Below are 13,563 nucleotides of genomic sequence, written 5' to 3'. Positions count from 1 at the left end.
CCAATGTAAAGTCTGCTCCAGCTCATCCAGAACTCCGCTGCTCGTCTGGTCTTCTCTCTGACTCGCTTCTCCCACGCTACTCCACTGCTCCACTCACTCCACTGGTTCCCAATCACCGCTTGTATCCAGTTCAAGACTTGCAAATCGCCTAATGATGCCTTGACCAGACTGCACACAACCACCTCCAGACCATCATCTCTCCCTACACCCCCACCCGACCTCTCCACTCCACTTGCACTAGAAGACTTGCTGTACCTCCTCTACGCTCCCCTGCCTCCAGAGCCCACTCCTTCACCACCTTCGCCCCACAGTGGTGATACAACCTTCCTATGGATGTCAGGACTGCCCAGTCCCTGACCATCTTCCGGTCAACACACACCTTTTCAGACAATGTATTTTTTGTATACAGCCAACTGTAAGTCGCCCTGAGTAAGGGCATCTGCTAAGAAATAAAAATAAATAAATAAATAAATAAATAAATAAATAAATAAATAATAAAAAATAAATAAATAAATATAATAATAATAATAATAATAATAATAATGTAGGGTCTCAAATGATAGCAAATGTGCATTTTCATTTTAAAACATAATATCTGGTACTACACTAGGTGAAATACATCTCTGCCTGCAAGATTTTAGGCTGTTTATTTCACCTACAGGGTGAAATTATCCACACCCCTTCACTGGCTTCTTTCTTTCCAATAACCCGTCAGCTTCTTCCCCTATTGACTGACTTGCTTTCAGCCAGATGACACTGCTGGGGTGAAGCTAATGTAAGTAAAGCAGTAATGGGCTTCCTAGAAGGCAAGGCATTTGTATTTTTTTTAACCTAATGTAGTAACAGATGTCAGTTTTAAAGTTAAAATACATATTTGCTATAACATGTGTTTCTTTACAAAGTGCACATGTGAGACCTATGTTGCTAATGGAAGTGCAACATGATTAAGCTTTGTGGAATTATTTTGTTGGCTAGAATTACTTTAATGTGCTGTACCTGCTCATAGGCAAGTGCCTTTCCCCCTCAGATTCTTACCAGTGTGCACATAAGAGATTAATCCTTGAATGACATCCAGCTGGGTGAACCTGTCCACTGTGACTCCACTCCTCCTCACTGCCCCGTGAGTTGGTGTGCGGCCCAGCATGTAGGTCAGCTTGGCATCATCGCTGTCTGCGTCTGTGGCGTACAGGTACTCTGCTGTGATTAACACCTGTCCCCCCTCTGGACACTCCAGCCCGGACTTCAAACCTGGTCCCAGCTCCGGCGGCTCATCGTTTAACGGGATGATCTAAGAGAAAAGCCTCTTATTGTGGGACAAAATGCATACCTAGCTTTTGTTTTTGACTTCAAGTTATCCTAACTAATGTGTTCTTCTTTAGATTCATTTCATAGATCATTTTTATTTCCAGTCATCACATTATGGGGACTTTTTCAAGCACCCTGTGAGTGAGGTGACCCTGGGAGTGAGGTGACCAATTACCTGTGCTATAAGCACCCCATCTGCAGAGTTGAAGCCGTCAGTAGCCGTGAACATCACTGTGTCTTCGAGGGTTTCTGAGTCGTCATGTTGGTACCTGGACACAGAAATGGGGCCATTATTTCTTGAAGAGAACTGTTTCAGCAAGGTGAAATTTCAGTAATGAGGCAGCTATCAAAACGGCCAATAGGGGTGCACTGGTAATTTCTTCCCCGCTGAAACAGTTTGCTAAAGACTTTCTATTCCACAACTTTAACAAAAGTACTGTTTAAGGGGAGAAGGCATTATCAGCACACATCCCTAGCGCAAGCCTTGTGGTATTTTTTATAGTGGCCTGTACATTCAATTCTGCCTTTCTCAGATTGCTGGTGACTTTATGATATCCCCAATATCTATGCTCAAACTGGATTATATAATGATTATGAATTAATATTATGGAATGATTAAAAAAATAAAATAAAATATAAGAAGGGTATAAAACACTCCTATTAGCTTCTAATGTTGCTTTTGGGGTATAGTGTAATCAAATTCTATCTACACTGTGTTTGTGAGAAAGTCTGATTAACCCTATAATATCTGCTTTGTAGTCATTTACAATTGCTGTAGTCATTTTAGTGGGTTTGTATTCTAATTATTTAAATATTGGGTATTTTTTAATTTTTGCTATTTTCTTTGTTTAGGTGCTGAGCTCTCTATTTGCCTATCATAGACTAGATCACCAAAAGTGTCTATATAAAAGCGCAATAACAGCCAGTGCCATCTGCACAAAAAAACATCCACTGTATTGTTTCACTGTATGCCACTGGCTCTTACTTCTATACAAACATATAATCTAGCCTGGGATGTCCATGGCAGCCAACCAGAGTCACCTATGAACCCCTGAAAAAGCATCACAACACAGGAAATATTAAAAAGTGAAATACCATAATGGAATTGCATTAGGAATGGATGCAAGCATCATAACAACATGTGGAATGAATTTGAAGCTGCTTGCTTTCAAGAGATGCCATTGGTAATGAAGGGGGGATGTCCTGTGGGGATCTCACCTGACTTTGAAACTCTGCAGGTCCTGCAGTGTGAAGAAGTCCCCCTCCAGCATGGCTAGTCCCTGCAGCTCGATGTCCCCGTGCTGGGGTCTCCTCTTCAGCTGCACCCTCAGATCCTCCTCCCTGGAATCCACGTCCCTCACTAGCAGGTTCTCCCCAGTGATGAAGCACCCAGAACCCTCCTCTGCTTTTATCTGATTGGTAAAAATCTGGAGGGGGACAGAAAAGGAAACTAGGGTTCATTTTAAAAGGAGTTGACAAACTCTTAATACTTTAAACTCAGCACAGAAACCAGGACCAGAGAACGTAGATGGAAATTAAGAGGAGACAATATAATTATAATTGGGGTCCTTTAAGACCTGACTTGTCAACCAGCTACTTTAAAAACCTTTGTATAAGTCTATTTTCTAGGTATTTTTAGGGGGGTCCTAAAAATGGGGAAGCGACTTATACACTGGTGTGACCTATAGGCTTTTCCCTGAAATTGTTGTCTCAATACACTAGTGTGACTTATACACCAGTTTTTACGGTACTAAGAACTGGATGAGAATTGTTGGCCTGAATCTCCTCCTCTTGTTTGTAAGTGTTCTTATGATCAATAGAATTGGCAAGACAGAAGCACTGATATTCAACTAAAACTGAGAATGAAGAGAATCTGGCTCCCACTGTTAAACCCTGAAGCCGTCACAATTCGTCTTCAGTCAGGTTTGGTAAATGCCAAGCTATGTCATAAAATTCCAGAACTGCCAGGAGACTTTAAATGGCCAAACACTGCCAGAATTGTGTCAACTCCGCAAACATTCTATTAGTAGGCCCTTTGTTTACCTTAACTTTGTGCTGAAAGATTTCCATTCCATGTCAAAAAAACAAGGCTACTTGACAAAAAAATAATACGTTTACTAGCATTTCCACCCTTACTAGGGAAGACTTTTTGTAGCACCAAATAACTTTTTTATGCAGAAATGCAAGTAGAAGTACAGTAAGTTCATGACATGCTGTATTTATGGGTCCAATTACTGTATAGCAGCTGATGCCTGCAGGTATGTATACAGTTTACTAAAATATGAAGATTTTGCGAAGTGTAACTTGTTAGTTATTAATGTTACGCAGAGTGACTGCAAGATTTTATCAAATATTGTGACAATATAGTTGCATGTTTAGTGATTGTTTTCAAAATTAAGTATGTTGCTCAATGTGAATAATGATATACATATAACAGATATATATGATATAATACATATGCTTTTTGAGATTCCACAGGGTTAGGGCTGAAGATGTCTAGATAACAAACAATGCCGGTTGATAAGCTGCTTGTAATTTCCAGGTTGATTTCAGACAGCACATCTCATTGAAATTTACACTTTGGATTTGCACCTTGCTGGTAAGTATGCGGACATAATTACAAATATAAATCATAAAACGTTCATGTGTTACCCTGCTTTTCTTTTGTTGCATTGTCAGATCTAAGTTGAAAAAGTCATTTGAAAATCTGCAGTTAAATCTGCAGTTAAAGTTGTATTTTTTCAGCTAGTCAGATTAGCCAGTCACAATGTCTTCAAGTCAGTCAGAACCTGAATTCAGCTGAATTCAAAGCTTCAAGCTTTGTATCACCCTATAGAACTAACTCATTTGACTTCATAAAGTAGAATGAAACCTGCTGAATAATGTTACGTTAACATATTGAATTACATACCACTTTATAGTTTTCCATATACAAAAATATCCATATCCATATACAAAAATTGAAAAATGTGACATGAACAACATGAACTACTGTACAACTATAATGGTTTCCGGTAGATTATTTTGTAATTTATTTGATTACATCATGTTAAATAAAAGATCTAAATTATGTATTTTTTTTAAATTAGGTCTAAATTTCTAACTGATGCAAAACTTTAGTCCATAGCTGTTAATGAACAAGTGTTTACTTGTGAACTCTGGGTCTGGGGACCAGGTATTAGTGTACCTCAGGTTTCTGGTTGTCCACAGGTGTGACGGTGATGTTGAAGATCAGCCCTGTGAGTTTTCCACCCTGCTGGTCAGTCACAGTAAAGACAAACTGCACGAAGAGGGGCTCGGGCCCGATGTCCATCTGTGGGGGCATGTAGCCGACCTTCAAGTGGTTTATAGCATGCTAGAGAGAGACAGGCAGCACATGGGTAATGGCCTGTTGCTAGGCACACAACTGGACTAATGACTTTCTAAATGTGGAAAAAAATAAGGAATAGTCTATATAATCTTTTTTTGTAATACTGTATCTAATTTCCTACCTCTTTAATATCTTATTAAGTGTGTTATCTATCTTTGTATATTGTTTTTGCTTGTGGACCTTTACTTACCATGCCTAATCAAAACAATCTACCACTGGTTCTGTTTCTGAAAAGACTTAAAGCTATAATTTCTGTCCCCTCCCTTTGATTTTCTGTAGATTTTCCATTTCATAATTCACAGTTTCCACAGACAGGACATACGGAATATAGTAGCACACTCCTAGTGGCCATTTCTAAAACCTCATCACTTCAGAAATGTTTTAGGTGTCTTTTCAGGTGCAGTCCCTATAGTAAATAATGACATACTTGGACGTAAACAGTGCAATTTTCTCTTAAGAGAGTCCAAGTGAGCGATTCCAGTCTAATCCAGGGCCTAAAGAATGAGCTATTATAGTTTGAGGGAACAGAATCCCTTCAGTCTAGAACAATGAAGAATTAAGGGGGACTTTATTGATGTTTTTAAATTCTGAAACGAAGCTGACAAAGTTAATCTTAACCAATATTTTAGGTGCAGCACAGAAGCCAGAAAAAAAAGGAGACAGCTAGAAATGAGTCAGAGACGCACTAAAGACTGAGGGTAGAGGATACTTCACACAGAGAGTGATGAGGGTATGGAATGGGTTACCTAGTTATTAATGGTTATAGATCACCTGAGATCAATCTGCTTATGTGGAACTGGGCTGAATGGCCTCCTCTTGTCTGTAATTCTTCTTATGTTGTGTTTTTATCTTTCCTGAGTACTAAACAATTTAGATTGACAGTTTAAAAAAAGCATTGGAAGGATTTGTGTGTGAGATGCTTTGAATTCTTTCCTTGAGTCGACTGTACCTGAGTGAAGGACTTGAGCACTGGGACAGAAGGGTCCTTCTTCAAGGAGCTCATGCTGTCTGTATAGAACAGTTTCCCAGCGTCATACACCCTGCAACAGACAGAACGCAGCTCTGAGGATTACAGCACTGGCACCCTGCACGATACTGAGGCCCACAACAACACTCTCCTTTTGGAAAATACATCAAATGTCATTTGAATTACTTTTTTTACATTTACTGTACTATAGTGTGGTGTTTGCAGTCGTTCTGAGTGTTTCTGGGTACTGTTGCTCCAACATTAAGTTATCATTTTTCTCTGCCTTTACCTGGCTTTGATCTTGCATTGAGCTTTTCTGGAGAATTTAAGTATTGGGACCGAACAGCCTTCCTCATTTCATTGCTTCTGTTTACTGTATAGTGAAAAGGTTAAGCAGCCACAATGATATATGGTTTATTGGGGTTTCACTGTAGTAATGCAGTCCTACGTCTCAGTAATAATGTACTTGTGCAGTATTAATAATGTGTTAACAGAAGCTATAGGATGACTTCTCAGGGTTATAAGTGTCAGCTCCCGCATTCTGCTTGTGACACAGCCTATGAGGTAGAACAAAACAGACTTACTGCATAATAACATAAAGGAGTCCAATGTCTTACCTCCTACTAGCAGCAACAATGTTAGCACTCATCCCAGTTCTCTTACAACAGGTACTAGGATGCAGAAGTTTGTCTATTGCTTATGCTCAGTAATTTAAAACAAGTGAAGAAAGGGGACAAACAGGGGACCAGTAAACTGTTTTGAAAGCATGTTTTGAGTGCAAGACAGGAGAAACAAGTGGAGTTGTAGCTACCCAGATGACCTTGGGGAGAAACAGGGTTTGGTCACAAAGTACATGAGGTCAGTGTCTGGAGACTCAGTGTCTCTGAAGTGCAGGTGACTCTTGGTGATGTAGACGATCTCCGTTTCCTTGACGACAATAGAACGCACACTATCAGAGACTTCCTTAGGCAGCTGGTCTTTCACTGGAGATATGTGTATCACCACCGTCTGTCAAATTAATGGAGCAAAAAAGAAAATCAGAAACTGAAGGATAAAACTATTAAACTGAAATGCAGTAGCCTAATAAAGTAGACCCAGAATAGCACTCTGGCACCCCACTGACTCCTTGGCCCCAGCTTTCTTATTCTCTTTTTGGTTATCTACAACTAGTTTCTTGCAAAAATCCCAACACAGACCTGTGCAAACCCTGGCCTGTCTAAATCTCCCTCTACCATGACTACATTTTTTTTTAGTTTCTCTGCCCTGTAAATGGTGACTGAACAGCTCTGCAAACCTTGACTTTAGTAAATCTATAAACAGAAGCATAAATATTGAACTATTTCAACATGATCAAAACATATTCCTACAGTTGTTTGCAACTGGCTAATATCTGATCTAATCAGTTGTAACGGCTACTACATTATTTATATGCTATAAATATTTACATTTCCTACACTTTAATGACAGTGCATATGCAAATCTGTACAATAAACATACAGAATCTGCGAAATACAAGTATAAACATGTGTGCCTAACAGAAACCAGCAAAAACAAAGGTAAAAATATGAGTTTTTTTCACACATGTTTATATAGCATTTGTTTCACATGCTTATATAATATTTGACATAATGTGGTAACAGTGGAACCGACTGACATGGGTCTGTGAGAGGTTGGGGGGGTCATGGCTGTCGGACAGGGTGAAGTCAAAGGAGTCCTCGAAGACCTCACCCCCCAGGTGGTGGTAGTAGATTAGTCCATGAAACAGGTCTCTCTGCAGGAAACTCAGCACAGGAGTACCTGGGCAACAAGGAGCGAGGAAATCGGATTACAATTCGGACTGTCACATAAACAACACGCTAACCACTGGAAATCCTGTCTGCTCAACAGAAATATGAATCTCTTAACTAGAAATGATTGGCCACACAATTCCTTTAAATAAATACTTGTCAATATATACAACAGAGTATTGTACATTTAAGAGCAGTTTTGTGGCCGAATTACTATTTTTGGCTTCAAGCTAGATTCTACATTCAGAATGGCATTTTCAAGTTGAAGAATGCATTCAGCAAAAAAAAAAAAAATCTATTTTCGAGATTAAATTGAATAGAATATTGATAAGAACCTGTTGTAGAACCATTTTACTACAAAATGTTATAAGCTAGGTTTAGCACTGAATAGTCAAATGGTCAACAAGATCCTTTAAAGTTCTGATCAATCAGCTACTAGGAATTGGATGAGCTTAGTCGGGCTGAATGGCCTCTTGTTTGTAAATGTTCTTATGTTCTTAAATCAAACAGCTGAGACAGTTGATATGGTAGTCAACTCATTGCTTGTGACGGGACTGTGAAGTCACTGTGAACCCTGTGGAAGTGCAGTTGATCTGGTAGTCAACTCATTGCTTGTGACGGGACTGTGAAGTCACTGTGAACCCTGTGGAAGTGCAGTTGATCTGGTAGTCAACTCATTGCTTGTGACGGGACTGTGAAGTCACTGTGAACCCTGTGGAAGTGCAGTTGATATGGTAGTCAGCTCATTGCTCGTGATGGGACTGTGAAGTCACTGTGAACCCTGTGGAAGTGCAGTTGATCTGGTAGTCAACTCATTGCTTGTGACGGGACTGTGAAGTCACTGTGAACCCTGTGGAAGTGCAGTTGATCTGGTAGTCAACTCATTGCTTGTGACGGGACTGTGAAGTCACTGTGAACCCTGTGGAAGTGCAGTTGATATGGTAGTCAGCTCATTGCTCGTGATGGGACTGTGAAGTCACTGTGAACCCTGTGGAAGTGCAGTTGATAAGGTAGTCAAATTGCTTGTGACGGGATTGTGAAGTCACTGTGAACTCTGTAGAAGTGCAGTTGCGGTTGCAATCCATTAACCTATAAATTACATTTAAAAAATTACAAGCAGTTTATAGTCATTATCAATGACATATTAATACATTTATTCATATATTTTTTGTTTTACAGTGGCTACTATTTGACCTATTCAACTGCTTTTACCTTGAATACTTGACACATTACTGGTTGTTCTACCTCTATACTATACCAATATACTTATTTACCACCTAAAGGGTAAATAAGTATATTGGTATGCAGTACCTGAAAATATAATTAGCCATACTTCAAACATGCGGAAACTATTTTAATGAGTGCAGTGGTACCCCAAATGGTTACTGTAATGATGCTGCCACAGATTCTCCTAATGAAACAAATTGCTGTCTGTTAGCTAGATATGACTTAAACCATTTTAAGACAATACCAGTCCAACGCAACATCTGAGGTGATCAATTAAAATGGTATGGTCCTCTGTATCAAATGCAGCACTTAAATCATATTGATATCGAATATGTACGTTTCAATGATACCTGAGGTTATATGCAACATGCTATTGGTCTTGGCAATCACCATTGCAGATATTGTGCATAGAAAAAATAAAAAGCAGTGTTCCCCAGGAGGAGGATTACGGTAGCAAAAAATAAAACACACTTCCCAGATCATTTTATATCCATTTATGGTCAATTATAAAATAATTTAAATCTCTCTGCTGCAGTTGGTTAAAATAACCTGTCCCACAGTTCCAATACTAAAGAGATTGCAAAAGCAGGTCAACTTATAACAGATAACAGGATGACTTTTTTATGTTATTGAAAAGAGATAATCCATAATACATTACCCGGCTATTTTTCAGGATAGCCCTTATTATTTATGGTATATTTTTGTATTAATTTAGTATTTAACATTGCTTTTCTCATGATTATCCTATGCATTTAGTGTGATCTTCCATGGTGAAATACTGAAAAAAGTGTTTGAAAGGTTTTCCATGCTTGCCTGTGCATTAAAAGGGTAAGGATCTTTTTTATTTTATTGTTACGTAAACAGTTGTAGCAACACATGGGAACATGTAACACAGTGAAATAAGGTCCTTATATACCCTTTAACACTTGCTTTTATTGCTGTGTATTCACTTTTATATGAGCGGTACCCAGATGTATGCTCCCCAAAGGTGTCTCCACTTGCCTGAAAGTTCTGGTGAGTGTTTCTTGACAATCTCTCCAGCTCTCGGCGGGCTGGTGAGTCTGTAGAGGATGTAGTCATCGCTGGAGTCGAAGTCTGAAGCCAGCAGCATGAACTCCTGGACCTGCACGCTGCCCCCCTCCTCCAGCTCAAATGCCACGCTGTTGATAAGGAAGGGGGGCGTGTCGTCTTTGGGCAGGATGTTGATGGGGAACTTGTGGCGAATGCTGTGCCTCCCGTCAGAGATGCGGAAGATGATGTAGTCTTTGGTGGTATCACTGTCAGAGTGGTGATAGCGCACCGTACCGTCTTTGATGTCTTGAACTTTGAACATAAAACCCTTGCCACCTGTTGGAAAAATATGAGCAAGTACTTATTAAAAGGCATTTGTTTTTGTTGTGTTATTCAAGGTAATAGTGTTAACAGAAGATCTGATACTGATATACAGCTATGGCCAAACGTTATGCATCGCAAAAATTATTTAACATCATGTAATCACAGAAACTACAAAATGATATTGCAGAAGTCTACCAGAAGACATACTAGTAGTACTGTATTTCATGTTAGATTACAAAATGCTATATTTTTCAATATTTCTTTTTGTGAACAATTTTGCATTTGTGTGGAAACATAACATAAAAATAAAAAGCAGAGCCTTTAAAGTAATTGCTGCAGAAAACCAATTATTAATTGTGGCTGAGCTGGCAAAGTGCAACCTTGACGTAGTTCTCTCCAATAATATGATATAACTAAGTCATACAGAATTGAAAGATATTCCAGACTCAACCCATCCCTTCAAAACAGTGTTCTTAGCTGCTGTCATACCCGCTAGGAATATTCGCCTTGACTGTAAAGAAAGAGACAGTTGGGAATCATCTGTATCGTAAAGCACTGTACAGTACAGAACAGAAAAAATAACAAACCATAATACATTTGTATAGCATGTCACACATACAACTGCCGCACTCACACCATTTAAATAACATTATACACAATACAAAAGCAGCAAATTTAAAGTTATATTAAAACTCACTAAGAAAAGAAAGACATTTTAGTCTTGACTTGAAAACTGTAATGGTCCAAGCTTCCTTGACAAACGAAGGCAGAGTATTCCATAATGTAGGAGCTGTACAAGAAAAAGCCCTACCTCCTATGTTGCTTTTGTTGACCCTAGAAATAACCAGCAGCCCCGCATCCTGTGATCTCAAGGCAGACAGGGGTTTCCAGATGTGCTGTCCAAGCTCTTTTGAAGAAGCACAAACAAACGAGCAACGCAGAGGTCCATAGACGCAGTGGTCGGCTAAGGAAACTTACTGCAGCAGATGAAAGACACATCATGCTTACTTCACTTCGCAATCGAAAGATGTCCAGCAATGCCATCAGCTCAGAATTGGCAGAAAACAGTGGGACCCTGGTATACCCATCTACTGTCCGGAGAAGTCTGGTCAGAAGTGGCCTTCATGGAAGACTTGCGGCCAAAAAGCCATACCTCCGACATGGAAACAAGGCCAAGTGACTCAACTATGCACGAAAACACAGGAACTGGGGTGCAGAAAAATGGCAGCAGGTGCTCTGGACTGATGAGTCAAAATTTGAAATATTTGGCTGTAGCAGAAGGCAGTTTGTTCGCTGAAGGGCTGAAGAGCGGTACACAAATGAATGTCTGCAGGCAACAGTGAAGCATGGCGGAGGTTCCTTGCAAGTTTGGCGCTGCATTTCTGCAAATGGAGTTGGGGATTTGGTCAGAATTAATGGTCTCCTCAATGCTGAGAAGTACAGACAGATACTTATCCATCATGCAATACCATCAGGGAGGCATCTGATTGGCCCCAAATTTATTCTGCAACATGACAATGACCCCAAACATACAACGAAAGTCATTAAGAATTATCCTCGGCGTAAAGAAGAACAAGGAGTCCTGGGATTACATGAAGAGAGCGAAGCAACTGAGGCTGCCTAAATCCACAGAAGAACTGTGGTTAGTTCTCCAAGATGTTTGGGCCAACCTACCTGCTCAGTTCCTTCAAAAACTGTGTGCAAGTGTACCTAGAAGAATTGATGCTGTTTTGAAGGCAAAGGGTGGTCACACCAAATATTGATTTGATGTAGATTTTTCTTCTGTGCACTCACTTTGCATTTTGTTAATTGATAAATATAAACTATTAACATGTCTATTTTTGAAAGCATTCTTACTTTACAGCATTTTTTCACACCTGCCTAAAACTTTTGCACAGTACTGTACCTCTTATAAACAATGAGATATAAGTCGTCAAACTAAGGTACAATTCTTATTCTTCTTCTTCTTCTTCTTCTTCTTCTTCTTCTTCTTCTTCTTCTTCTTCTTCCTTTTTAGTTTTTTAAGAGTGTGTAGCGACTTTTCAAACAGAAAAGCTAAATAACTGGACATCTACCAATCATGTGATTCTACAAGTAGGTCAACGTCAAAATAAACCAGGGAACGCAAGCAGTTTGACATCCACACCATTTATATTAAACAATTTATTTATGTTTCAAAACAGCACATATTGCACCAAAAACAAAATAATAATAATAAAAATAAAATGATCATTGTTTGAACTTGCAACATGACTTCCTTGAAGAGCACACAGTCTTAGACCACTGCGCCACTGCTCTGTTGTTGAAATGCTTTAATTTTTTAAGCTTACATCCATGCTTGACCAGCTGAAATGCTCTATTTCCTGTTTGAAAATATCTAGTTTCCTGTTTGGTAGATACCATATAATGGAATTGTACACAAGAGTGGCATCTACCTTCCTTGTCTAAATCTCTGATCTCTGATAAATTGTAGTACCTTGTTTAATTAAAAATAAATAAAGGAATAATTTATTAAGTACAATAGGCTCAGAGCGATTTATTGCCCTAAATTGATAATCACTAATGTTCAGGAACAGCAAAAGCCTCAATCTTCTAAGAGAACACTTGCACATCCATTCAGAGGCTTCAGCAACCTGAATCTCACCTCATGCTATGCAAATGCAACATTGCAGTTCCTTCTTCACTTGCAAACTGTGAAGGATTCATCAAAACACAGTCAAAAAGAGGCTACAAGGAGTTGTTTACAACGATGATTACTTGCCATCCACTGCGTCTCTAACTACTGGGGATATTTGTCACTTCTTAGGAGAATCCTTCAATAGAGTTGAGCAGCAAGATGTTGCAGAGTTTCTCATCAAATTGTCTGAAATTTGTCCTGAAGTATCTCACATGGTTTCAGTCACAATAAGTCATGACATTCTATGTACTAGATGTAACTGCTGCTCATCAAACCGACAGGTGTTGCATTTGTACCCTCTATATATATATATATATATATACCTGCTGGTACAGGTTCTATGTGTTTGGAAGAACTCATTTATAGAAATGACAAATGGGCAACGATTCTTAGTTGCAAATGTAGGCAATTCAAAACTTCTCCAATCATGAAATGTGAACGTATTCAGTCAGCAGGAAGAATGAATGCAGTCCAAACCAGACAGGACCTTTACAAAGTGACACAATGCCAAGTTTATTGCTGTGCAGAAGAGCAAAATTACTGTGGACAACAGGAATGACCAGTTATCTTCCATTATCATACACCAAGGACAGGGTGTTACTTCACAACACTATGTGTTTCTTTTTTGCTGTGGGTGTTACTGGAAAATAGGTGCATGCAAATGAAGCACTCATTGAAGTCAAACCATGGCAAACAAATGCAAAGGACATGGATTTAGCCTTTCATCAAGAGATCTAATGCTTTACAAATGCCTTACATTGGCTTAAGTTCATAACACGTCTATAACAAGGCGAATTCAAAATTAAAATGTGCTATTATACTACCCTTTAGCACTGACATGCATAAGTACCTTTTTAACCACTCATAACAATGTAGTTTTGTACCTACGTAAATA

At 39.1% G+C, this 13,563-nt stretch overlaps 1 protein-coding gene across 1 annotated transcript in view; it reads right to left on the bottom strand.

The window, feature by feature from the left end:
• The window catches only part of frem1b (Fras1 related extracellular matrix 1b), a 133,129-nt gene that overhangs the window by 75,795 nt on the left and 43,771 nt on the right, over nt 1-13,563 (bottom strand). Inside the window, exons 9-16 of the mRNA XM_041217702.1 lie at nt 9,659-10,003; nt 7,297-7,439; nt 6,454-6,650; nt 5,625-5,715; nt 4,493-4,660; nt 2,524-2,732; nt 1,481-1,574; nt 1,036-1,288 (exon numbers count right to left, since the gene is read on the bottom strand). Of these exons, the coding sequence (XP_041073636.1) occupies nt 1,036-1,288; nt 1,481-1,574; nt 2,524-2,732; nt 4,493-4,660; nt 5,625-5,715; nt 6,454-6,650; nt 7,297-7,439; nt 9,659-10,003 (1,500 nt within the window). The remainder of the gene's footprint in view (nt 1-1,035; nt 1,289-1,480; nt 1,575-2,523; nt 2,733-4,492; nt 4,661-5,624; nt 5,716-6,453; nt 6,651-7,296; nt 7,440-9,658; nt 10,004-13,563) is intronic.

This window comes from Polyodon spathula, chromosome 18, assembly GCF_017654505.1.
Source record: "Polyodon spathula isolate WHYD16114869_AA chromosome 18, ASM1765450v1, whole genome shotgun sequence".
Classification (NCBI taxonomy): Eukaryota; Metazoa; Chordata; class Actinopteri; order Acipenseriformes; family Polyodontidae; genus Polyodon; species Polyodon spathula.
The sequence above is the reverse complement of the archived record's forward strand: the minus strand, read 5'-3'. Positions and strand labels throughout refer to the sequence as shown.